Source organism: Xenopus tropicalis, chromosome 4, assembly GCF_000004195.4.
Source record: "Xenopus tropicalis strain Nigerian chromosome 4, UCB_Xtro_10.0, whole genome shotgun sequence".
Classification (NCBI taxonomy): Eukaryota; Metazoa; Chordata; class Amphibia; order Anura; family Pipidae; genus Xenopus; species Xenopus tropicalis.
Window position 1 is genome coordinate 11808716 of NC_030680.2, and position 27638 is coordinate 11836353.

Below are 27638 nucleotides of genomic sequence, written 5' to 3' on the forward strand. Positions count from 1 at the left end.
CTGTGGAACTAGGGGCAGATCCATTACACGCCTTGGGCCTCAACCCATCAAGAGAAAGAAACTGGAAAAGTCGTGTCAGCTTTTTCACTTTGGGTGCAAGCACCACTCTCCCCCCCTTACCATAGAGCAGGGATCCCCAACCAATGGCTCAGGGGCAACATGTTGCTCACCGACCCCTTGGAGGTTGCTCCCAGTGGCCCCAATGTAGGTGCCCAGTATTAAATGTCTGGCTTGGGGCAAGTTTTGTAAGCGCAAAGTTACAGTTTTATTCCAATTATAGCTTCCTGCAGAGTCTACATGGGGCTACCAAATAGCCAATCACAGCCCTTATTTGTCATCCCCAAAAGACTATTTTTTATGCTTGTGTGGCTCCCCAACACTTGTTACATGTGAGTAATAAAAGGTTGGGGATCCCTGCCATAGAGAGGAGCCCACACACAATCCCAGCTCTTTACATTGAGCATCAGCAGATACGAGGCCGGGCTTATTTTATTCTGCAAGTATCTGAAACCCGATTCAAACAAAGTCCCTGGCAATGCCCAGGCGGGACAGTAGCCTTAGGGCTTTATCTTGTAAACTTTGTGCCTGTTCCCTCCCAGATTAACTGCCGAGGATGGATCTCATGCTGCCGGCCTCATTACATGCAAAGCAGAGTTTTGGAAACAATTATGTTGCCATTAATATACGTCTTTGGGTGAGAGATGCGCAATTTAATATGTGGAATTATACATTTTATTGACCTTTAACAGAGAAATAAAGCTCAAAAAAAGAAGTAGGGTAGAAATGCTGCAATTACATTTTGTGGTTCTGTACCAGCCCAAGGCCCCCACGGCCCTTTAGCAGATCTGTGCCCCTGAAGATGCCCCCAGTAGCCCCCCATCTTCTTTCTGCTGATTCCCGGCACATACTCTGGGCTGCTGGCACTGACCCCCCTGTGCCCACGGGTGAGTGACCGGATCATTACTGGTATAGAGGTTCTGGTACTTTAGCCTGCTGCATTATGTTCAGTGCATGAAATACAGCATTTCTACCCAGATTTGTTTTGAGGGTTTATTTCCCCTTTACAAGATGTTGGGGATCTATATGTGCATATGGAGAGGGAACCTTTCCAGTCACTGTTGGAGCAATGGAGCCGTGTGGCTGAGACATGGGGCTAGTAGCAGGCAATAGGCATACAGCAAATAATAAATACACAGGGCACAAGGGCATTGGTGGGGAAAGGCCGCAGCCGCTTTATTTGGAACAGCACATAACATGTCATAACCTTTAATACTTGAATAGCTCAGAACTTCCAACCCCAGGGAATGAGCCCGGCTCTGCTCAAACCCCACAGGCTGCCTTAAATGAAATCTCCTATAACCCCCCCACAACAGCCCAGGGGTTACCCCCTTACAGCTGCGACAATGTACCTTTTTCTTTTCCTTTTTATAACTTTTTTTCTTTGGGTTTGGGGGACATTGTAGACTTAAGGTGCCCATACACGTTCAGATCCGCTGGCTACGGGTGGGGGATATCGGGAGAATCCAGGCTAATTCGGTTGTTTAGCCCTGGGGCCAAACGATCGAATTATAACGACGGGTATAGGAAAAGTCGGTTTGGGGACCGCATCAACGAGCCGATGTGGTCCCCGATCCGACTAAATTTTTTTAACCTGCCCAATCGATATCTGGCCAATTTCAGGCCAGATTCCCAGAATTTTGAATCAAACCAATAAAGAGAACAATATATCTGGCAGTAGGTAAAAGCTGGAGAAGATCCCACTAAGAAGTAGATTAGATCTGTAGAAGAACATACCTGGACTTTAGGTGGCCATTCACGGTAAGATCTGCCGTTTGTTGAGGTTGCCAAACGAGAGGATCTTCCTGAGATGCCCACCTAAGGAGAGAGATACCGGGCTGAATGACCGAATTACAACAGCGGGCATAGGCACCATGGGACCGAGGTCCTTGTTTGGCGAGGTCTCCCAATATTCCCACCTACAGTATATTATCCCAATGGTTGAATTAAAATGGCAGGTATTTGGGCCGTCAGACTGAGGATTGCATTAACGAGCTGATGCAGTCCCCGATCCGATGGGAAATTCAAACCTGCCTGATCATGACATGGACAATTTTAGGCCAGATACAAGTCGGGTAGGCCCATTGGGGGGCCCCATATACAGCAGATAAGCTGTTGAATCAGTCTAAAGGACCAGAATCAGCAGCGGAAATCTGCCCATGTATGGCCACCTATATTCTCTATTCCCAGCTCCTGTGCTGCCCTCTAGTGGCCAAACCTCAATCTGCAGCTGGGATTGTTCTGGATCCTGCTGAAAGTTGCAGTTAGACTAGCCCTGGGTTAACAGATACCTGACTTCAGGACACTCGCTAAGGTCCTACATACGCTTCTCCTGGTGCAATTAGCTTTACCCTTTCCAACCTACATGTGAGCAAATCTACAGAATGGAAATGGACTCACCCACGGCAGCTTTTGGGGATGTGTTTAGATTGTCCACACTGGGCCCACTCTCTGCATCTGTAGGAACACAATAATATCTGTATTACACAGAGCGCCATGGAGACTGAGGTGGGGGCGGCATATCAGATACACACTCACTTGGGGAGGGAGGAGCTACCCAGCAAACCTGACGGATGTAACTCCGGCGAGCTCCGACAATCTGAGCTAAAAAAGCGATAAATTAGCACTAAAAAGCCTACCCATACACCATACCTGGGACAAGAAAGCACTGCTGAATGGACACGGGTCCTAAAAATCCCAACAAAAAAGCATCAAAGCAGATAACTGCATTTTTTACGCCGCAACCCTACACTCACGCGTCGCGAGACGCCATTTTAGATCAGCAGCATGAAACTGCAGAGGGAGAAATAGGCACCAGCGGAAGATATAAAACGCATACTGCTAGACCTCAAAAAAACCCTACAAGCCGACCTAAAACAGCTCAGAGAGCGCACGGCACATATTGAAACCAAAATGGGAGAATACGCAGAGGCCCATAACGAGCTAGCGGACCAACAGAACAAACTAGAGAAGGAGGTTGAGCGTCTCACAAACAAGGTAGCGGACCTAGAGGGTCGCTCCCGCAGAAATAACCTGAAACTGCGGGGCATCCCAGAATCAGTTCCCCCACGCCAACTGGAGAGCTAACGGAACTATTACAGGCAATTCTACCAAATGCACCTCCAATAGACTTGACAATAGATAGAATCCACCGGGTTCCAAAGCCGAGATCCGCTCCAGAAGCAGCCCCCAGAGATGTGCTGACGAAGATCCACTTAGTAAAAGAGAGACTCTTACAAGCAGCACGCAAGAAAGAAAATTGGCCGGCTAAATACGCAGACCGGCAAATCTACACAGACCTCTCGCAAACCACCTTAATGAAAAGGAAAGCATACGCCAAAGTCACCACACAGCTCCGGCAGAACAAGATCCCGTACAGATGGGGATTCCCGGTTAAGCTTATAGCGCTTAGAAATGGCTCACCGACTGTCTTCAACTCCCCAGAGGCCAAAGCAACACTGGAACCTCCCACTCCCAACATCTCCATCCAAACGCACCCCTCCGCAAACACCATCACCTCGTAAGCTTCCCAGGGAATGGCACACTCCATAACTATGCACAAGGTGAACCTCACAATCTACCACTAAAATAGACATTAAGCAACTGAAAGCAGCTCAGAGAATGCGGAGCAAATTGAAGTCCATCGCGCATTCCCCCCTCCCCACTCCAACGGCAAAAGCCTTGGAAAATAAAAGGGCACAGTATCAACAAATAAATACTGTGCCACAGGAAGGCAACTAACCTATAGACTAATGATAATACACTACCTACCTGAAATCCAGCAACAGAAGCTGGGAAAATTACACTCTTTACAGTTACCAGTTAAATGTTATTTGTTTACTCACCGGGTCAAAGTCCTAATGGAGAAAAATATTTGTGACAAAAATGTTAATAACCCAAAGGGTAAAGCATACATCAAAATGCAGAGATGGTTAATGTATACTCTATAAACGCCAGGGGATTAAATACCCCGCAAAATCTCTCCCTAAATGAGGCTTTTAGAGCCAAAGCTGACCTGATATTTTACCAAGAAACCCATTTTAAAAAGTCTAATCACCCAAACTTTTATAACAGGAACTATCCCCACAATTACCACGCTTACTCCAAAACCAAATCAAAAGGCGTAATAAGCGAATAAGCTCCCAAGTATCATTTCATATGCACCTGATGTATGCGGACTCTATGGGCAGATACTTGATGTTGATATGCAATATAGGTGACCAGGTATACACACTGATCAATATATATGTCCCTAACGACAACCAGCTACAATACCTCACCAAAACACTCACAAATCTCTTGGAATATAAAAGAGGGAAATGTATTGTATAGCGGGAGATTTAATTGCATAATGGATCCAATCCAAGACATAGCCAGAACAGTGAAAAAAACGATAACCAAACAACAGGTAAAAGCAGCACAGAAGTTTAGGGATCTTTTCCATAATTTAGCACTAGGAACATGGAAGGAGAGCAAAAACCCAGAGCTTAAGGAATTACCTATTACTCCCCTAGGCACTCCATGCACTCTAGAATAGACATGATATTTACAGACAACCCACGACATCAATAACCAAAGCATGGATAGGAATTCAAAACTGGTCGGACCTCGCCCCAATAGGTGTAGAAATAGGACGAGGAAGATCTACTAGTAACATAGAACCCTGGAGACTGAACGACTCCCTCCTCACACGAAGAGAGGACCAAAACCCAATAAAACAAAACATAAACAAATAGTTTAAAAACAATAAATCAGAAGAGGTAGGAGCACAATACCTATGGCTCGCACATAAAGCGACCCTGAGAGGGGAATTTATAGCTATGGCTAAAGGAAACGTAGGGAAACTGAAAAACAACCAATCACTTTAGAACAAGAAATAAAACACCTAGAAAAGCAATTCCACGATAACCCCACTAACAACTAGCCCAGGATATTCAAAACACTAAGAGAGAACTAAACCAAGCTCTACTGAATAAAACAGAAAACCGATTAAAGCTTCTAAAACAAACTTATTATACTAAAAGCAACAAGGCAGACAAACTACTAGCCCCACAGCTGAGAAACAAACAGGCCCTAACCAGGATCCCCTATATTGCAGAACAAAAAAATAGCAGATCTTTTCGCAGCACTACTACACCCCCTTATATAATCTAACGTCAAATAACACCGAACCAAAACCTACAGCAGAAACTATTTCACAGTACCTTACATCAATGAATCTTCCACAACCCACACAAAACCAAAAAGAAACCCTTAACTCACCAATCACAATAGAGGAGGTACAACAAGCAATAAAACAACTCAAAATTGGGAAAGCCCCAGGTCCAGATGGATATACAAATATCTATTACAAAACATTTGCCAAAGAATTAGCCCCACGGCTTTTACAGTTATTTACAGACATCACGGACACAGGTGAAATTGTTCCAGAATTCCTACAGGCGCACATATCAACTATACCTTAACCAGGGAAACCAGCAGATATGTGTCAGCATTTTAGGCCAATAGCCTTATTAAACACTGACCTAAAGCTTTATTCTAAAATACTCGCACATAGACTTAATAAAATGTTACCCTCCTTGACAAACACAGACCAGGTCGGATTTGTGATGGAACGTCAGGCCCCAGATAACACTAGAAAGCTCCACACACTACTGCAAATAATAAAACAACGTAAAACACCAGCGTTATTGCTATCTCTAGATGCAGAAAAGGCCTTCGACAGGATCCACTGGGAATATATGGAACAAACTCAAAAAATGTAACCTAGGAACTCATTTCATAAAGGCAGTAATGACTCTTTACTCATTACCATCAGCTAGGGTAAACGCAGCAGGGATCCTGTCGGAGACTTTCTGCTTCACGAATGGCACGCGACAAGGCTGCCCCCTGTCCCCTTTAATATTTGCCCTAATGGTAGAACCAATAGCATGCAAAATAAGAGCGAACATCAACATCACAGGAACACAAACACAGGCTGCCCCCAGACCACAGGCCGCTTTGCAGAAGACATAATACTCTCACTCAGCAACCCTCACATATCAATCCCTAACTTACTGAAGGAACTAGAACAATTATATCAAATATCATGGTATAAGATAAACGCAAGTAAGACACAAGCTCTCCCGATAAACATCCCAACATCAGAAATACAACTTATGAAAGAAAACTTGAATGGCGGAAGCACTCTATAAAATATTTAGGAGTAAAACTCTCAAAAGACCCTGAACTACTGTTTCAAGCTTACTACAAAGCACTACAAAAAGCCCTTCAGAATGACTACCAGAAATGGAAAGCACAGTGTATCTCATGGCTAGGCAGAATAGTGGCCATTAAAATGAACGCCCCTACCAAGAATTCTATACTTTTTCAGAACAATTCAGATACAACTCCCCCTACCATACCTTCAGACTCTGCAGTCACATATTAACAATTTTATATGGGCCAATAAAAAGCCAAGAATTGCAACTCAAATTCTTCAGTACTCAGTAACAAATGGCGGATTAGGGGTTCCCAGCCTGTTGCACTACTACAGGGCTACAATACCGGGCACAGCAGCCCAAATGCACAGCCCTCGACACAACAAAAAATGGCTTGACATTGAAAATATAGTTTCCTGCCCAATATGACAATACCCCAACTACTACGGATCCCAAAAACCCAGAGACCGGAAACACCACAGATATCACCAACCACCAGAACTGGACTTTCAAATTGGCACAACCAAAACAAGGGGAACTGGGAGAATTCCCCTCCCCAATAACACCAATAGCAGCTTTGGGCCCCTGACCCACAATCTCCCCGACTTGGACGGACAAAGGTATCAACAGAATAGCAGACTTATATCTAATTAACACCTACAGGACATTCAAAGAACTCCAGGAAAAATCCCAAATAAGGAGTATTATAAATACATGGGAATCACGCACCTATTAAGCACGAATATGCCCTCATATAAAACATTAAGACACAAAACCAGAATGGAACAATTATGTGCTTTAGAGGGGAGGAGAAAAGGATCCCTCTCAGAATGTTACCAATTCTTATTAGCAATCCCACAAGATCATAAACACCCACACATGACAAAATGGCAACAGGACCTAAAAATAACAATCAAACAGGAACAATGGCAAGAAATACTCAGCACAACTACAGGAGCAACGAGATGCACCAACCACATTGAAGCATATAAAAAGCTCCTACTCAGATGGCATATGGCACCAGAGAAATGAGAGCGAATAACAGGCACATACCCTGTAACGTGCTGGAGAAGATGCAATCAGAAAGGCACATTATTCCACATGTGGTGGGAATGCCGGCAAATAAAGGAACTGTGGGAACAAGTCTTTCATTGGATCAATACAGAGATAAACATCACAAAAACTCCTGAAACAGCATTACTACTATACTTCCCAAAACAAACATAACAGAAAACTTCTACTTCATGTGTTTAACGCCACAACTACGGAAATAGCAAGGCACTGGGAAACAGGCGGACAAAGCAGCTTACAACAAATCATACAAGCGATCGGTAGGAGAGCAACAATGGGAAAAATGTCGGCGAGAAAAGATAACAGACTCAACAACTACAAAAAGATATGGTCCCCGTGGAATGCATACAGTACTAACCCCCCCAAACAGGACTGCAGAACTTTCATAGTCCTATCAAACAAGTGCATTCAGACTGGGAACCAATAGCAAGCAGCACAAGGACAGACCCGGTGAGGTAGTTACTACTTATCGGTTATAAGCCGACAATGTTACACTATTTTCTAATACTGAGTTAATCTAATAGACACTGAATTGCTAAAAACCATTAAGGGAAAGGTAAAAATAACGCTACACCTTCTCTCCTGAGTTGAAGGAAAGAGGAGGCACTAGATGTGAATATTAACATGACTGGAACCTTTCTATGTCAACTCATAATAAAGAAGTTATAAAAACAAATACACACTCACTTGCAGAATCAGCAGGTTCCGGGGAGCGTATAGTTCTTGTTACAGGGGTTACAGGGTAGATGCGGGTTCTGATGCTGGGGTTGCCTCCCAGGAGCTGGAAGGCTGAAGAGGTGAGCGATTACAATGGGTCCAGTTAATGGCGCCCGTGAAATGTAACCATGACAGTGACGGGAGCAGCGCTTACCTGGGTCATCTCTGCAAAAAAGTCAGATTCTTTCTTCTCTGCCGGCTGAACGAGAGCGCAGTTCATCCCATCGATCCAGAGCTGGCAAGAGACAGAGGTTCCTCTTATAAACACTTCTCATGTGGCACAAGTACACTGGCTCATTCATCTGGGCCCCTGGTTGGAGGGCCCTGCCAACAAGTAAAATGGGGCCCCAATGAAAAAAAGGCCCCTTGCTTACACCCTAATCTACCCTGACCAAATCCTATGTCAAAACCCACACTTTCCCCACAAGTCCAACCCTTTCCTGACCCACTAACTGCGCCTTTCCAGCTCTTGCCCTCCCTCTGTCACGGAGCCCCTGACTGCAGTGCCCCTGATGGTGACCGTGCCCATTTATATACCAGGCAGGCCCAAACTAATGCTGTGATCAGCATCCAATAGGGTGAGGTGATGCACTGACAAATCTCGGTGACTGAGGGCTGCACCGGGCCATGGATACGGTACCAAGAGCACCAATACAAACACACAATGATATCCATCTTTGCCATTTGTGGGCACTGTTACCCAATGGCCTCCCTCGCTCACTCACATCAGTGCCAGGCTTAGACATGGCAGCATTCGCCAGCTGTCTGATCTTCTCCCGGTACATCTGGGCGCTGCGGCTGTTGTACTTTACTTTGGTGTCGCTGGTGGGGGCGCCGTGCTGATGGAAAAACCCATTCTAGTTAGAGACAAGAGGGAAGGTCCATTAGAAGCCAAGCAGGAAGGTGTTAGTGCTCACACAGAGATTTCAGCCCTCGCACACAGCCACACTAACACCGGGGAAAATGGGGGCAGGAAAGACTTGGCACAGGCCGCTTAAGAGACCTGAGTGACAGGCGGCACCAATACAGACAAGCGGCTGCGACTCTCCAAACTTCTCACTGGCCAACGCAATTGGTCAGTGGGGTTCTCCCTGCAGTTCTGCTCAGGAAGCCCATTAACCCTTTAATACAATGGCCTCAGTGCCTTCCCTGCACAGAGAATACCCCTAGCTGAGGAGTGCGTAGGGCTCAGTGCAACAAGACAACCCTGCCCCTATATACAACCCCCCTCCCATGTATCTGGGTCCCAGGGGCCTGATGAATGGAACTGCCCAATCTAGCACCTTAAGTTACTATTGTATTACACACTTGTGTTTAAATTAGCATTAGAAAGGGAAAAGTGGAATCTATGCCTTATTCCCCAAACACTGTACTGCCCAGTCTGTGACCAATCAGGTCAGCGGCACAGTTTCTGTATCATAGGAGCTGCCCCCAGTGGTATATCCTGCACAATAATGTACCCGGGGGTACAAAGCAAAGCATGCTGGGAATCCCAGGCTTAGTTACCTGCCCAGTCTGGACCCTCTCATATAATAGCCCCATATGCCCCCAGTGGTATATACTGCACAATAATGTACCCGGGGGTACAAAGCAAAGCATGCTGGGAATCCCAGGCTTAGTTACCTGCCCAGTCTGTACCCTCTCATATAATAGCCCCATATGCCCCCAGTGGTATATCCTGCACAATAATGTACCCGGGGGTACAAAGGAAAGCATGCTGGGAATCCCAGGCTTAGTTACCTGCCCAGTCTGGACCCTCTCATATAATAGCCCCATATGCCCCCAGTGGTATATCCTGCACAATAATGTATCCAGAGGTACAAAGCAAAGCATGCTGGGAATCCCAGGCTTATTTACCTGCCCAGTCTGTACTCTCTCATATAATAGCCCCATATGCCCCCAGTGGTATATCCTGCACAATAAAGTAAGCGGGGGTACAAAGCAAAGCCGAATAAGCCACACAGTTTGACACCTCATTCATGGGTCTACGACAAACAGTTTGTCGTAGACCCATGAATGAGGTGTCAAACCCTGCAGCTTATTCGGGAATGGGGTGCTATAACTTTTCTGAGGGGTGGGCGGTTAATTGCCCCAGCAGGGGGCAATTAACCGCCCACCCCTCAGAAAAATCATACCACCCCATTCAAGAATAAGCCGCACAGTTTGACACCTCATTCATGGGTCTACGACAAACGGTGGTTAATTGCCCCCTGCTGGGGCATTTAACCGCCCACCCCTCAGAAAAGTCATAGCACCCCATTCCCGAATAAGCCGCATGGTTTGACACCTCATTCATGGGTCTACGAGAAACGGTGGTTAATTGCCCCCTTCTGGGGCAATTAACCGCCCACCCCTCAGAAAAGTTATAGCACCCCATTCCCGAATAAGCTGCAGGGTTTGACACCTCATTCATGGGTCTACGACAAACGGTGGTTAATTGCCCCCTGCTGGGGGGCATAGCCCACCCCTCCGAAAAGTCATAGCACCCCATTCCCGAATATGCCGCACGGTTTGACACCTCATTCATGGGTCTATGACAAACGGTGGATAATTGCCCCCTGCTGGGGCAATTAACCCCCCACCCCTCAGAAAAGTCATAGCACCCCATTCCCGAATAAGCCGCACGGTTTGACACCTCATTCATGGGTCTTTGACAAACGGTGGTTAATTGCCCCCTGCTGGGGCAATTAACCCCCCACCCCTCAGAAAAGTCATAGCACCCCATTCAAGAATAAGCCGCACGGTTTGACACCTCATTCATGGGTCTACGACAAACGGTGGTTAATTGCCCCCTGCTGGGGCAATTAACCCCCCACCCCTCAGAAAAGTCATAGCACCCCATTCCCGAATAAGCCGCACGGTTTGACACCTCATTCATGGGTCTACGACAAACGGTGGTCAATTGCCCCCTGCTGGGGAAATTAACTGCCCACCCCTCAGAAAAGTCATAGCACCCCATTCCAGAATAAGCAACACGGTTTGACACCTCATTCATGGGTCTACGACAAACGGTGGTTAATTGCCCCCTGCTGGGGCAATTAACTGCCCACCCCTCAGAAAAGTCATACCACCCCATTCCTGAATAAGCCGCCCGGTTTGACACCTCATTCATGGGTCTAAAACAAACAGTGGTTAATTGCCCCCTGCTGGGGCAATTAACCGCCAACCTCTCAGAAATGTCATAGCACCCCATTCCCGAATAAGCCGCACGGTTTGACACCTCATTCATGGGTCTACAACAAACGTGGTTAATTGCTCCCTGCAATATCCTGCACAATAAAGTAAGCGGGGGTACAAAGCAAAGCCGAATAAGCCGCACAGTTTGACACCTCATTCATGGGTCTACGACAAACAGTGGTTAATTGCCCCCTGCTGGGGCAATTAACCGCCCACCCCTCAGAAAAATCATACCACCCCATTCAAGAATAAGCCGCACAGTTTGACACCTCATTCATGGGTCTACGACAAACGGTGGTTAATTGCCCCCTGCTGGGGCATTTAACCGCCCACCCCTCAGAAAAGTCATAGCACCCCATTCCCGAATAAGCCGCATGGTTTGACACCTCATTCATGGGTCTACGACAAACGGTGGTTAATTGCCCCCTTCTGGGGCAATTAACCGCCCACCCCTCAGAAAAGTTATAGCACCCCATTCCCGAATAAGCTGCAGGGTTTGACACCTCATTCATGGGTCTACGACAAACGGGGGTTAATTGCCCCCTGCTGGGGCAATTAACCGCCCACCCCTCAGAAAAGTCATAGCACCCCATTCCCCAATAAGCCGCACGGTTTGACACCTCATTCATGGGTCTATGACTAACGGTGGTTAATTGCCCCCTGATGGGGCAATTAACCCCCCACCCCTCAGAAAAGTCATAGCACCCCATTCCCGAATAAGCCACACGGTTTGACACCTCATTCATGGGTCTATGACAAACGGTGGTTAATTGCCCCCTGTTGGGGGCAATTAACTGCCCACCCCTCCGAAAAGTCATAGCACCCCATTCCAGAATATGCCGCACGGTTTGACACCTCATTCATGGGTCTATGACAAACGGTGGATAATTGCCCCCTGCTGGGGCAAATAACCCCCCACCCCTCAGAAAAGTCATAGCACCCCATTCCCGAATAAGCCGCACGGTTTGACACCTCATTCATGGGTCTATGACAAACGGTGGTTAATTGCCCCCTGCTGGGGCAATTAACCCCCCACCCCTCAGAAAAGTCATAGCACCCCATTCAAGAATAAGCCACACGGTTTGACACCTCATTCATGGGTCTACGACAAACGGTGGTTAATTGCCCCCTGCTGGGGCAATTAACCCCCCACCCCTCAGAAAAGTCATAGCACCCCATTCCCGAATAAGCCACACGGTTTGACACCTCATTCATGGGTCTACGACAAACGGTGGTTAATTGCCCCCTGCTGGGGAAATTAACTGCCCACCCCTCAGAAAAGTCATAGCACCCCATTCCAGAATAAGCAACACGGTTTGACACCTCATTCATGGGTCTACGACAAACGGTGGTTAATTGCCCCCTGCTGGGGCAATTAACTGCCCACCCCTCAGAAAAGTCATACCACCCCATTCCTGAATAAGCCGCCCGGTTTGACACCTCATTCATGGGTCTAAAACAAACAGTGGTTAATTGCCCCCTGCTGGGGCAATTAACCGCCAACCTCTCAGAAATGTCATAGCACCCCATTCCCGAATAAGCCGCACGGTTTGACACCTCATTCATGGGTCTACAACAAACGTGGTTAATTGCCCCCTGCTGGGGCAATTAACCTCCCACCCTCTAGAAAAGTCATAGCACCCCATTCCCGAATAAGCCGTGCGGTTTGACACCTCATTCATGGGTCTACGACAAACTTTGCGGTACTCAGTCAAAGTTGGTCTCAATGTTAAGTCTATGGGTGGAGAATTGCCCCCTGCTGGGGCTATTAACCGCCCACCCTTGAGAAATGTCATAGCACCCCATTCCCGAATAAGCCGCACGGTTTGACACCTCATTCATGGGTCTACGTCAAACGGTGCTTAATTGCCCCTGCTGGGGCAATTAACCTCCCTCCCCTTAGAAAAGTCATAACACCCCATTCCCGAATAAGCCGCACGGTTTGACACCTCATTCATGGGTCTACAACAAACGTGGTTAATTGCCCCCTGCTGGGGCAATTAACCTCCCACCCTCTAGAAAAGTCATAGCACCCCATTCCCGAATAAGCCGTGCGGTTTGACACCTCATTCATGGGTCTATGACAAACTTTGCGGTACTCAGTCAAAGTTGGTCTCAATGTTAAGTCTATGGGTGGAGAATTGCCCCCTGCTGGGGCTATTAACCGCCCACCCTTGAGAAATGTCATAGCACCCCATTCCCGAATAAGCCGCACGGTTTGACACCTCATTCATGGGTCTACGACAAACGGTGCTTAATTGCCCCCTGCTGGGGCAATTAACCTCCCTCCCCTTAGAAAAGTCATAACACCCCATTCCCGAATAAGCCGCACGGTTTGACACCTCATTCATGGGTCTACGACAAACGGTGGTTAATTGCCCCCTGCTGGGGCAATTACCTCCCCTTAGAAAAGTCATAGCACCCCATTCCCAAATAAGCCGCACGGTTTGACACCTCATTCATGGGTCTACGACAAACTAGTTATTTGCCACAATCCCCATTATAAGTCAATGGGGCAAATTTGGGGACCACTCTTGCCCCGGGGGTAAAACTTATACCCTTGTGCGGGGTATCTTCTGACACAGGTTGCAAACCTCTTCAAATGTGGTAAATTTCACGTTTCTAACCAATTCCCTCTCTGCGCTACAATCCCTCACAGTCGGCCTCAATGTTAAGTCAATGGGATTTATTATACAGACATTAACCCATCGCTGCCTGTGCAGGAATACAGATCTGCCATTTCAACTGCCATCTGTAACATGACACCCATTCCCAGCTGGGGCTGGTCACGTGACATTGTTATTCCAACCCTATGTAACTATATGTGTGTAACCCACATTCCCAGGCCCCAGTTGCACGTGTGATGTCACAATGGTTTGAACCTCAGAAAGGTTGGAGTCAATGTAATTAGAGTTTGTTGTGAGTGATGTCGTTGTGATGTCACAATGTCACAGTCAAAGTGCCCAAGCAGCGGCCAAACTGGCTCATTCTTGATCAGGTGACTGAGGTAGGTGGAGCTCTAGGGGTGTTGGTGCCAACGTTAGCAGGAATAAGAGATAATAATAACGAATCAGTTTAATACTGGCGCTGTGGGGGCTTTGGTGTATTGTTTTTTCGAAATGGCACAAAAATTCGGAAACAATTTGTCAAAAAAAATTGACGGACATGAAAAGAAATGTTGCGCGTCGTGTTTCTGACCCACACAGCAATTTTTTTGACAGTTTCACTCATTTTTCACTCACTAATTACTGTAACTAAAGGGATATTTCTGTTTGTCTCCATAGAGAGAAAGTGAGAGAAAATGTTTCGGCGTTTACTTTCGTTTTTGCCTTGCGTGCCGAGGGTAAGTACTTTATTCTTTTTACTCTAATATCCCTCATATAGTGCTATTCATAGCCTTGCTATATACAGGTATAGGACCCGTTATCCAGAATGCTCGGGACCTGAGGCTTTCCGGATAAGGAGTCTTTCCGTAATTGGGATCTCCACACCTTAAGTCTACTAAAAAGTTATTTAAACATCATTTAAACCCAATAGGGCTGTTCTGCCCCCAATAAAGGGTAATTATATCTTAGTTGGGATCAAGTACAGGTACTGTTTTATTATTATATTGAAAAGGGAAACATTTAACCATTAAATAAACCCAATAGGGCTGTTCTGCCCCCAATAAGGGGTAATTATTTCTTAGTTGGGATCAAGTACAGGTACTGTTTTATTATTACAGAGAAAAGGGAATCATTTAACCATTAAATAAACCCAATAGGACTGTTCTGCCCCAATAAGGGGTAATTATATCTTAGTTGGGATCAAGTACAGGTACTGTTTTATTATTACAGAGAAAAGGGAATCATTTAACCATTAAATAAACCCAATAGGACTGTTCTGCCCCAATAAGGGGTAATTATATCTTAGTTGGGATCAAGTACAGGTACTGTTTTATTATTACAGAGAAAAGGGAATCATTTAACCATTAAATAAACCCAATAGGGCTGTTCTGCCCCCAATAAGGGGTAATTATTTCTTAGTTGGGATCAAGTACAGGTACTGTTTCTTTCTGGATAACGGGTTTTCGTATAAGGGATCCTATACATATATATATATTATTGTAGGGAGATCAGATCACTTGAAAATTCAGGGACACGTCTAATAAATCCATGTTGCAGGGCAGCACTGATTGCAGTTTCAGACGTGTCCCTGAATTCCCAAGGGATCTGCTCGCCCTATTGTATTGCTGAATTCATTCTACTTTGCCTATTTGCTCATTTCCTTTGATAATAAAACCTTTTTTTATTCTTCACTAGAAAAAACGGAATAAACCCCCGAGAGAATTTCTTGCGGTAAGCAGAGAATAACTGGTTAACCCAATATAAAATTCCCACGTTACTGACTATTTGCCCTATTCGAGCCATTGTATTTACAATCTGTTTGCCTTTTTCTCATTAATTTTTGTAATAAAACGTGTTTTTATTCTTCCTAGATTGAAAAAGATGAAGCCGATGTGGTCGTCGTGGTAAGCAGGGAGGAACTGGTTAACACAATATAATGATCACACTTTGCTCACTATTTGTGCTTTTCCAGCCATTTCATTTACTATTATTTTTGGCCATTTTTGCTCGTTTATTCTTGTAATAAAACATGATTTTATCCTTCCTAGAACCACCAAGACGAACCCGCCGGCGACATCATTGTGGTAAGCAGCAATTTGGCCAAATGTAAAAAACACAACTTTCCTGGTTATTTGTGTTACTGAAACCTTATTATTTACTGACCTATAGATTTATATGTGACTTTGTCACAGGCCCTTAATAACGCTGAGAATTTACTGGTATATTCACTACTGACCCCATTCCCCCATCATTTCTACTTTCCCACTTTTATATCTAAATCTACAAAATCATTCATTACCACAAACCATATCTGGCACATTCTATAACATATCAATATATATAATAGATTATTATTGGCTGAAACCCTTTTCAATATGTTTGGTTCCCTGGCAAGAGACAGCCCCTTCCCCTTTGAATTCATATCAGAATAAATTCATGTACAGACTGCATTTATTTATACACATGAATGATATCTTCTCAAAAGCACTTTTCCCCCCAGTACTAAACATATCTTTAGTCATTTTGTGCCTTATATAGATCTTGATAGATGATAGGCCGTTAATTCTATAAAATAACAACACTTTGTTTATCTCATTCCCAGGCTCTTCCGGAGACCACCACCTGCCTGGTAAGCAGAAAAGGAGTTGACACCCTACATTATTGTTTGTTTTTATGAATCGCACCTTTTTAGCCCTAAAAATAGAGTATTTTACTAATTACACAATATTTCTGTGATTTACCAAGTGTAAAAACCCTAATAGAAAATGACGCAATCTAAAAGCTGTCAGTGGGAGCCGCGCTGGGCAAATTGTAGCCTTTATTGAATATTTGGCTCAAGGGGTTTCCATGATTTGTATTGTTTGTAAGCACATGGAAATTCTTGTGAAAATGAGGATTGAGGTTTTTGGTGAAAAATCCAGAAATGCGTGAATCTGATTTATTTTCCTCTCTTAATCAGGTTCCGTCGGTTGGATGTGGCATTGACATCTGCCCAGAGCCGCCGACCCCTGAGACCAACATCTGCCAGGTAAGTAGTAAAGGAACTATTTTATTTGCTGAAACTGAGTTAATTAATGATAATGAGCTACAGAACTATAGTAAGTTGATCCCATAACTAATCGTATCGCTCTTCATCAGGAGGAACCAGAGCAGATTGCTGAGCCTGGCGAGGAGATTGAGGTAAGCATAAAGGTGCCCATACACTATAAGATCCGCTCGCTTGGCGATGTCCCCAAGCAAGTGGATCTTCACCCGATATCCCCACCTATGGGTGGGCGATATCGGGTAGCAAGAAACTTAAAAAAAAATAATCCGATCATTTGGCCCTGGGGCCAAACGATCAGATTACATTTGTGGTTATGGGGCAGTCGGTTCGGGGACCGCATCAACGAGCCGATACGGTCCCGATCCGACTGGATTTTCTAACCTGGCCGATCGAGATCTGGCCAATTTCAGGCCAGATATCGGTCGGGCTGGCCGCTCTGTTCTGCCCAAACACGGGCCGATTAGCTGCCGAATCAGTCCAAGGGACCCATATCGCCAGCTATAGTCGGCCCGTGTATGGGGACCTTTAGGCTAACAGAGAGGGATAAGTACAAATCAAAGTCACTTATCAGCCAATCGGCTTATTTACAACAGAAATCATACAACCTCGCTCATCTTTTTCATTTCCCTTTCTTACCCAGGAGCGCCCAGAAACACCCGGGGCTCAGACTCGCCAGGTAAGAAGGAATAATTGTTTCTGCTCTCTTACACTTTAGCAGCCATATTAATGTCATTCCTACCGTGTCCCTTTGTCATATTTATACCCTGTCTCAGAATCCTCATTACTACATTGAATTGATCTGATCTGGGCCTTTTCTATTTCTTAACCAGGAGGAACCAGCTGAGACTCCCACTGACACTAACACCTGTCAGGTAAGTAAAAGGGAAGGGAGACATATTGTGAAAATGGCGCCACTCAGTATTATATTACTTTCCTTTATACAAGTTTTATCTCAGAATGATTTATGGGGCTAACTTAACACAATATTATTCTTTTTTTCGCCAAAACTAGGAGGGAGCAGGCGACGCTCTGCCGCAGGTAAGCAGCAATGGGCACAATATGTTACGTTTATATGTTGTGTTGCGCTGCAATAAGGAGTTTAACTGAACTGAGTTTAATCCCCTTTTTCTGTATTCCCATTAGGACTGTCAGGAGCCTGAAAAGAGCCAAGATGACGTAAGCAGAAAAAATACCTTTTACAAACTTTGCGTTCAGTTGCGCTGTGAAATATTTGTTTCTGATCTTCTCTCTGTTTTATCCAGGAAGAACACCATCATTCGTCATCATTCCCCTTCCACCATTGCTGTCACTGCAAGGTAAGCAGAAAATAATCAATGAACGGAAAAGTGCAATTAAAGACATTGTAAAGATTTGTTTTATCATATTCTGTACTGATCTGAGTTTTCTTATCTTAACCAGGAGAATCGAAGGGGCATGCCTCCGTGTCAGCCCATCAAACTCTTTGGGGTAAGCAGCAAAGACAATTATATTACAATTTCAATCCCGGCATCAGATCGCCCTACAGAACATTCACTTTAGCATCTTCTCTAGGGAACTGAGTTAATGTAGTTCTGTGGGGCTGAATTAATGGGAATAGTTTTATAGGTTGGGTTAGACTGCAACACGCAGACTGTCGTCTAAAGATTGTAACTGACTTTATTTTTAATCCCCTTTTCCTGTCTTTTCAACAGCCAACATCATCGGAGGAATCCAGTGACAGTGACCATTCCTGTCACTGTGAGGTAAGCAGAAAATAATCAATGAACGGATGAAAGTGCAATTAATGAAATGTTAAAGATTTGTTTTATCATATTCTGTACTGATCGGAGTTGATCTCATAAAATAATGTTTTCTTATCTTAACCAGGAGAACCGAAGGGACATGCCCCCATTCGAGCCCTATTTTGATTCTGGGGAGTCATCAGGGGAGAGCAGTGACAGTGTAAGCAGAAAAAGAAAACTGTTACAAACTTTGTATTCATTTGCCCTGTGAAATATTCATTTTTCATCTTCTCTCTTTTATAACCAGGATGAACAACTGAGCGAGGAGGGAGCCCCCTCCGAGCTAATCTGGATGAGCTCTCTGAGCTCCTTGTTCTTTGTGTGAGGTAGGGATAATATTACCTACTGTACCCATTATATATATTACTGGCTCATTTGTTGGGGAATTGGTTAGTTCTTCTACATTGAATAAACTCACATATCAAATTCTCTTCTTATTTATTAAAATGGAAAACTCTTTCACATAAAAAAAACTTGAATACCTCGAATATACTAATTTGTAAAAAATATGGCACGACTTTGCCCAGGGCAACTCCCATTTACTTCTATATAAACTCACTCGCATTTAGATGAAGTTTTACATTGGAGTTTTCAGGTTTTTTGCACTTAAATAACAGACATTTGAGCTTTTGAAGCATAATTCTAATTTGAGGTTCTTTGAGTGCAAAATATCTTAAATTGTGAAAAAAAAATCAAACTCGAACTATTTATAAATTCCCCATATATGTGAGAACCCGACTAAAATGTTACCTAAGATAATGGTACCCCAACAATGAATTATTCCTTGTCCTTTATATATTTATTTCAACATTTTACCTAATACACTGAATTCATATGATAAATCCTTTTTCTCTTCCTCAGGTGGCGCAAAAACATCTGCCGAGCTGTAACACCTGCTCTATCTAGTAGAATTGGGTCTGAAGCAACTGGACTTTTCCCAGTTCATCTTGGAAACGTTTCCCCAACACATCCGCGCGGCTTCTTCAGTTCAGATGGCAGGTAGGGAATTCCCCGGCACTTGAACCCTTGAGGGTAGTACACTCACAGACATCCAATCACAATGGTTCTATTGAACGTATTCAGTTAGGGGTTGGCTGAAACTGACAGGGGTAAGAAGGTGAGATCCAGTCACAGTGGTACCATGATTCTTATTGATGAGGGTGTTAATCCTTCAAAGTACATGCCTGGAGGTGTGAAATGCTGTGAAACCGCCGGGGTAAGGGTGTCAAAGCGCCATTGTATGTTGGTGACAAACAGAGTGAGGAAACGGCTGAAACAAGGCACCACCCTTCACAGCAGAACAAAGATAAATCCAGAACAAGTTTGTTCCTTACTGGGCCTGTGTCTCAATACCACCTACTTCAAGCACAATGGAGTTTTCTATGGACAAAAACATGGTGGTGTTATGGGTTTGCCTGTGTCTCCAGTTCTACTGAACTGTTACATTAAAGAAGTGGAAAAGAAAGCCCTGGGCACCTTCAAGGGAACTGAAAGAGCAGTACTTGCTTTTTGATTCCCACCGCCCTTTGGAACATACAACTTGGCGTTATTAGGACTTGACACTATTGGGCTGATACAGCAGAACAAAGCTGAATCCAGAACAAGTTTGTTCCTTACTGGGCCTGTGTCTCAATACCACCTACTTCAAGCACAATGGAGTTTTCTATGGACAAAAACATGGTGGTGTTATGGGTTTGCCGGTGTCTCCAGTTCTACTGAACTGGTTCATGGAAAAAGTGGAAAAGAAAGCCCTGGGCACCTTCAAGGGAACTGAAAGAGCAGTACTTGCTTTTTGATTCCCACCGCCCTTTGGAACATAAAACTTGGCGTTATTAGGACTTGACACTATTGGGCTGATACAGCAGAACAAAGCTGAATCCAGAACAAGTTTGTTCCTTACTGGGCCTGTGTCTCAATACCACCTACTTCAAGCACAATGGAGTTTTCTATGGACAAAAACATGGTGGTGTTATGGGTTTGCCGGTGTCTCCAGTTCTACTGAACTGTTACATGGAAAAAGTGGAAAAGAAAGCCCTGGGCACCTTCAAGGGAACTGAAAGAGCAGTACTTGCTGTTTGATTCCCACCGCCCTTTGGAACATACAACTTGGCGTTATTAGGACTTGACACCATTGGGCTGATACTGTGGCACGCAATGCTGAAGAGAAGGAATACAAACCTCTAAAAGGAGCTCTGAGAACTTGTGGGTCCCCAGACTGGGCCTTTATGGAAACTAAATGAGAGACAGGTAGCGATGAGCAAGTTTTGTCGGCAGGCATGGATTCACAGCCATTGGCTCATCAATAAAGACAGGCAAAGAGACCAGGCCAACACACTCCTAACCGAATAAGTTCAATGGAATCGCCGTGATTGGAAGTCTGTGACTGTTCTGTTCCAGTCGTACTTTGAAGGATGAAAACCCGCATCAATGGGAATCATGGTACCACTTTGACTGGATCTTACCTTCTTACCCCTGTCAGTTTCAGCCAACCCCTAACTGGATACGTTTAATGGAATCATTGGGATTGGATGTCTGTGACTGTTCTACCCTCAAGGGTTTAAGTGCCGGGGAATTCCCTACCTGCCATCTGAACTGAAGAAGCCGCTCGGATGAGTTGGGGAAACGTTTCCAAGATAGACTCGGAAAAGTACAGTTGTTTTACACTTAATTCTGCTACAAGGCAGCCATCGGGGGGTGGGGTAGGGGCACAGGGGCCCATTTGTCATCCTCGGGCCCCACAATAACATCTTAATAACATCTGGTCCCCGATGGCTAGCCTCCTCTGCAGCAAAGGAAAGAAATATGGAATTCAGAAAACACTTGCAAGCGTTGGTAAGTGCATCTGATGCTAAATCAAATAGAAGTCGCCCTTCAAACAGAAGGCTGACAACAATATTAAATCTTTTCTCTTTTTGTAAAGAGACAGATTTATACAATAAACGTTCCATTGTTGTGTGACATTGAGCGGCTCTGTTTGCTTATTAGAGAGACAGGGAAAGGTTGGGGGAACAGGGAGGGGGGACTGGAGTTTTGCTTTGCTGAGACACCCGAGAAACTATGGGGGGGGCATTTACTAACCGGTGGTTTTAGAAACTCACATAAACTCCTGAAAGTTATTTGATTAAAAAAACAAACAATCAATGATTTATTAAGAATCCTTAGTATTAATATCTAAGGAATAGCAGCAGTTTAAATGTAAACCAAATGAAAGTCTATAAATGAAATCTGATTGGCTGTTGTTGGCTCTGCCCACTTTTCTAAACTTGGGACGCAGTCACCCAGTGACAAAATGTGCAAAGTTTGGGAACCCTGGCATTTCAATAGGTGAAATCTGATTGGCTGTTAGTGGCCCCACCCACTTTTTCAAAACTAAAAGTGCAGTCCCCTAGTGACCAACTGTGAAAAGTTTGGGGACCCTGGGGTTAATACTGTGAGAATGGCAGCAGGTTGAATTTCCCCATTGAAAGTCATTAGGTAAAATCTGATTGGTTGTTCACAGCTCTGCCCACTTTTGGGCATCCAACAATCATCATATTTTCAATCAGACGGACCCCATGACTATGTGCTTCAAGTTTGGGGGGTGCAGCGTCAAAGCTGTAAGTGTGGCAGCAGTTTGAAATTCTTCCCTGTCAATGTCAATGGGATAATTGGGGGGTTCAGAGAGGCTCCCCAAGAAGACGGGGGGCGGGATCCCTTAGAAACACACAAACAACCAGCTCCGCTATATTGTGAAGAAGTGTGGGGAGTTTGAGTGTTGTACCCCTAAAACTGTAGGAGGAGTAGCGTTTAGAAAATGGGGGGCGCTAAGAATAAGTGGAACAGTATTTGGGGGTTCCCAACCCAACACAATAAAAGGTACAGGAGACAGGAGTTGGGGGACTGAGTTTACTATTGGCCCAAACATGGAATTAAATGGGGATATTGGGAAATGGAACTCATCGGGCTGATATTATTGCTATGGGCCTTTGTATTCAGTTTCCCGGCCGACCCCCCATCTCAGAACTTCCCTCCTTCCAGTAGGGGGAGTAACGTTACACAGTCAGTAGGGGGAGTAACGTTACACAGTCAGTAGGGGGAGTAACGTTACACAGTCAGTAGGGGGGAGTAACGTTACACAGTCAGTAGGGGGAGTAACGTTACACAGTCAGTAGGGGGAGTAACGTTACACAGTCAGTAGGGGGAGTAACGTTACACAGTCAGTAGGGGGAGTAATGTTACACAGTCAGTAGGGGGAGTAACGTTACACAGTCAGTAGGGGGAGTAACGTTACACAGTCAGTAGGGGGAGTAACGTTACACAGTCAGTAGGGGGAGTAACGTTACACAGTCAGTAGGGGGGATTCCTGCTGGATCAAACCAAAGCAATACTGACGTAGATTATTGATCCAGGTAATATTATTACCCCATTTATATACCCCAGTAAGTAGAGTAATAACCCCCACATACAGCTGCCAATATATATATCCATTAAGCTCCCCCACCTTGTACCCCACCGGGGCAATCATAGTCCAGGTACAGTCACTGAAAGGAGGGTACGGCTTCTGTGTATCCGGGGCTGGAGAAATTCCCACCGGCACGGTCAGAGTTCCGCCGCAGCTCACTGATTGCAAAGAGGGGTTTGAGGGAAACATAAAATATTAATATTGGCATAAATATCAAAGCTTGGAACTATATAACTAATATAGTGCTCCTAGCTACAGGCTGAGTTATACAGGGAACTCTGAGTATCACTCATGTATTATAAGGGATAATGTACCCCCTACTGTAAATGATAAGGATATTAGCAGTCACTGAGGGGTTCTGTGCCCATATAAAGGCACAAGGCTGCAGGCTGAGTTATACAGGTCACAGAACTGCGAGTTGACTTCTAATATCCTCACATTTTACTTCAGGGGTACACTATTTATTAAAATACGCATGTTTCAGTGAGTCATGTGACATTACATCACTAAGCACAATTTATAAGTATACAATTTAATATAAATTATATTTAATATATATACCGTATATACTCGAGTATAAGCCGAGTTTTCCAGCACTCAAATTGTGCTTAAAAAGGAATCCTCGGCTTATACTCGAGGCAAGCAGTAAGGGCACTTACATGTCCGCAGCGGCCGCTGAGCACCGAGCACAGAGCGACGAGGATGAACACACAGCCCGTCTCGCGCGCACCCCCGCCATTTGTTCCCATTCTCTAGGCAAGCGCTGATGGTGGCAGGCAGACTGTCTCAGACAACGGTGCAGCTCTCTCCCAAACACCCCGACTGTCTTCCCTAAGTAGCAGCTGCACTCCCTAGCCGTGGGGGCTTCTTGCTCGGGGGCCCCAGACAGTCCTACTGGGTGAGCCAGCTGTGTGTGACTGCCAGTTGGTCCAGTGGGGACGGTTTAGCTGAGACCCCCCCCATCGCACAGACGCCTCAGCGACGCGCCAATATGTGCCACGCGAGCGTGCACACCGCGCACCCCACCCCCTTCCTCCTGGTCTGTGCACACCATCATGGTTCGACTGCACTGGTAATGGCCTGGCAGAGCTCGTCACTGACACAAACTTTAACAGGTAGGGGGGAGAAGTGCCATGTTATTTAAAGTTTATTGGATATGAAAATAGCTCGATAAATGTATGCTGTATTGCCCCCTTCATTTCCCAAAATGGTTGGTCCCTAGAAAGGTACCTCTGCTGTCTGCCCCCATTTGCAGCCATACATAATCAGCTAGCTGGCAGCACTGCCAGGTGGGCACAGGCCAGAGTCCCATACCTGAACATCAGTAGTTTGGACTACAATAGAGTATTGTTAGGTTGTTAGAGGATGCTGGTTGTAGTTCAGTAATGGCTGTAGGAAGGATAAAGGATTGCAAACACAGCCCTGATCTGCTGTATGGGGTGTGGGCAGGTCAGGTGGCAGTTCTGTCAGCGAGTAGATGTGAAATTCCTAATGTGAGATTTTATGGGCAGCAATCAAAGTACAAGGCACACAGTCATTAGCAGCAGCGGAAACAGCCCCCACCTGCTTTTTACTGCTAAAAGTGATTTCTAAAGTAACAGAAGCAGTGGACTTTGCCAACTAACAAGTATGGAGACCCATTTAAAACAAATTGCTCATCTATATAGATCACTTGACCACCCCTCCTTTTAGTCTACATCTGTCCAGGTGATGATGGCCCCTGTGGCTCCATAAAGTAGAGTTAGTCCTGTACCAACTGGTCAGAGTTACATTAGCAGCTTAATGCTGTTAGATGGCCAGAAAATGTATCCATGTAACAAGCGCTGGTTTAGTGCTAGGCTTATACTCGAGTCAATAAGTTTTTCCAGTTTTCTTAGGTAAAATTAGGTACCTCGGCTTATATTCGGATCGGCTTATACTCGAGTATATACGGTAGTCTAATTATTATAATATATAATGTATATTATAATATTATTATAAATATATTAAATATTAGAAATCACCCAAGAGTTTCATGACCATGTAAAGGCACAAGGCAGAAGGATGAGTACTTACCGTATTTTTCGCCGTATAAGACGCACTTTTTCTTCCCCAAAACTGGGGGGGGAAAGTTGGTGCGTCTTATACGGCAAATACACACAATACACAAGGGAAACACTATGGCACCTCCTACCCATATGTATAAATACAAATATACAGAGAAGGAATGTTCTGGGCACACAATAAGCTGTACCCCCATACTGTACTGTCTAAGGGAAACACTATGGCACCTCCTACCCATATGTATAAATACAAATATACAGAGAAGGAATGTTCTGGGCAGCAGGGAGGGCACAGGGGGTAAGAGGTAGGGCACAGGGGGTAAGAGGCGGGGAACAGGGGGTAAGAGGCGGGGCATAGGGGGTAAGAGGCGGGGCACAGGGGGTAAGAGGCAGGGAACAGGGGGTAGCTGGAAGGGCAAAGGGGGTAAGAGGCAGGGCACAGGGGGTAGCTGGCAGGGCACAGGGGGTAAGAGGCAGGGCACAGGGGGTAGCTGGCAGGGCAAAGGGGGTAAGAGGCAGGGCACAGGGGGTAGGAGGCAGGGCACAGGGGGTAAGAGGCAGGGCACAGGGGGTAGCTGGCAGGGCAAAGGGGGTAAGAGGCAGGGCACAGGGGGTAGCTGGCAGGGCAAAGGGGGTAAGAGGCAGGGCACAGGGGGTAAGAGGCAGGGCACAGGGGGTAAGAGGCAGGGCACAGGGGGTAGCTGGCAGGGCACAGGGGGTAAGAGGCAGGGCACAGGGGGTAGCTGGCAGGGCACAGGGGGTAAGAGACGGGGCACAGGGGGTAAGAGGCGGGGCACAGGGGGTAAGAGGCGGGGCACAGGGGGTAAGAGGCGGGGCACAGGGGGTAAGAGGAAGGGCACAGGGGGTAAGAGTCGGGGCACAGGGGGTAAGAGGCGGGGCACAGGGGGTAGCTGGCAGGGCACAGGGGGTAAGAGGCGGGGCACAGGGGGTAAGAGGCGGGGCACAGGGGGTAAGAGGCGGGGCACAGGGGGTAGCTGGCAGGGCACAGGGGGTAAGAGGCGGGGCACAGGGGGTAAGAGGCGGGGCACAGGGGGTAGCTGGCAGGGCACAGGGGGTAAGAGGCGGGGCACAGGGGGTAAGAGGCGGGGCACAGGGGGTAAGAGACGGGGCACAGGGGGTAAGAGGCGGGGCACAGGGGGTAAGAGACGGGGCACAGGGGGTAAGAGGCGGGGCACAGGGGGTAAGAGGCGGGGCACAGGGGGTAAGAGGCGGGGCACAGGGGTAAGAGGCGGGGCACAGGGGGTAAGAGGCGGGCACAGGGGGTAAGAGGCGGGGCACATCCCAACACTGCACTGTATATAATGTATTTCAGGCCCAGATGCAGATCCCGGGCAGGAATAGGCAGGACTGGCAGCTGGGTGGGTCGGTGACTAAAGCTCTAGGGACACAGTCCGGCCTGGGCCCTGCGGTACATTTGGGCCCCTGGGGGCCGCCTATACTATGTGGGCGGAGCTACAGAGAGCGCTAAGGAATGCAGCGCAAAACGTGTTGCCCCGGGGAGGGTAAAATGATTGCTCAATGCCCCCACCCACTGCCCCAATAGCCCCACCCAGTCACTTACCCTCTTTGGCCTTCTTTCTCCGGGCCAGGGTGCCCCCCAACTTGCCCAGGAACGAGTCATCTTTCTTCCGGGAGGGGGGAGACTTTGGGGTGGGGGATTTCGGGCTGGAAGGAGACTTTTGGGGGGACGTTGCCATGGCGGGGAAAGGCGCAGAGCTGAACAGCGGGGCGGGGCTGGGGCGTCACAGCGGGGCGGGGCTGGGCGTCACTGCGGGGCGGGGCTGGGGCGTCACAGCGGGGCGGGGCTGGGCGGCACAGCGGGGCGGGGCTGGGGCGTCACAGCAGGGCGGGGCTGGGCGTCACAGCGGGGCGGGGCTGGGACGTCACAGCGGGGCGGGGCTGGGGCGTCACAGCAGGGCGGGGCCATGACTGGGGCGTCACAGCGGGGCGGGGCTGGGGCGGCACCGGAACCTCTCAGGCGGCATCCGCCCCCTTTTGTTACCTCAGCCTCGCCCACTTACCCCGGGCTAGCACTGTTACCCCAGCCTCGCCCACTTACCCCGGGCTGGCACTGTTACCTCAGCCTCGCCCACTTACCCCGGGCTGGCACTGTTACCCCAGCCTCGCCCACTTACCCCGGGCTGGCACTGTTACCCCAGCCTCGCCCACTTACCCCGGGCTGGCACTGTTACCCCAGCCTCGCCCACTTACCCCGGGCTGGCACTGTTACCCCAGCCTCGCCCACTTACCCCGGGCTGGCACTGTTACCTCAGCCTCGCCCACTTACCCCGGGCTGGCACTGTTACCCCAGCCTCGCCCACTTACCCCGGGCTGGCACTGTTACCCCAGCCTCGCCCAGTTACACCGGGCTGGCAATGTTACCCCAGCCTCGCCCACTTACCCTGGGCTGGCACTGTTACCCCAGACTCGCCCACTTACCCCGGACTGGCACTGTTACCCCAGCCTCGCCCACTTACCC

The 27638-nt window shown here is 46.8% G+C and overlaps 1 protein-coding gene and 2 long non-coding RNA genes across 6 annotated transcripts; 1 reads left to right on the forward strand and 2 right to left on the reverse strand.

Moving 5' to 3' along the window:
• Window positions 1–1208: 1208 nt before the first annotated feature.
• LOC108644862 lies at window positions 1209–9577 on the reverse strand. The gene is made up of 5 exons (XR_004222197.1): window positions 8771–9577; window positions 8200–8280; window positions 8016–8117; window positions 2458–2514; window positions 1209–1875 (listed from the first exon to the last, which is right to left on the reverse strand). It is a non-coding gene; the product is annotated as an uncharacterized LOC108644862 (long non-coding RNA).
• Window positions 9578–13972: 4395 nt separating this feature from the next.
• Window positions 13973–15912, forward strand: LOC116410250. Its single transcript, XR_004222204.1, has 3 exons — window positions 13973–14565; window positions 15524–15559; window positions 15700–15912. It is a non-coding gene; the product is annotated as an uncharacterized LOC116410250 (long non-coding RNA).
• A 524-nt stretch (window positions 15913–16436) lies between these two features.
• LOC116410243 (alpha-parvin-like) lies at window positions 16437–26895 on the reverse strand. 4 transcript variants are annotated; one of them, XM_031900449.1, is made up of 4 exons: window positions 26721–26895; window positions 23136–23254; window positions 18068–18183; window positions 16437–16454 (listed from the first exon to the last, which is right to left on the reverse strand). In XM_031900449.1, exons 1-3 carry the CDS (start codon window positions 26854–26856, stop codon window positions 18181–18183), a joined length of 258 nt encoding a protein of 85 aa, XP_031756309.1. In that variant the 5' UTR covers window positions 26857–26895; the 3' UTR covers window positions 16437–16454; window positions 18068–18180. The 4 variants fall into 4 exon arrangements, with proteins under 4 accessions (XP_031756309.1, XP_031756308.1, XP_031756307.1 ...); XM_031900448.1 differs by lacking the exon at window positions 16437–16454 and adding an exon at window positions 16612–16849; XM_031900447.1 differs by lacking the exon at window positions 16437–16454 and adding an exon at window positions 16612–16872.
• Between the last annotated feature and the right edge of the window lie 743 nt (window positions 26896–27638).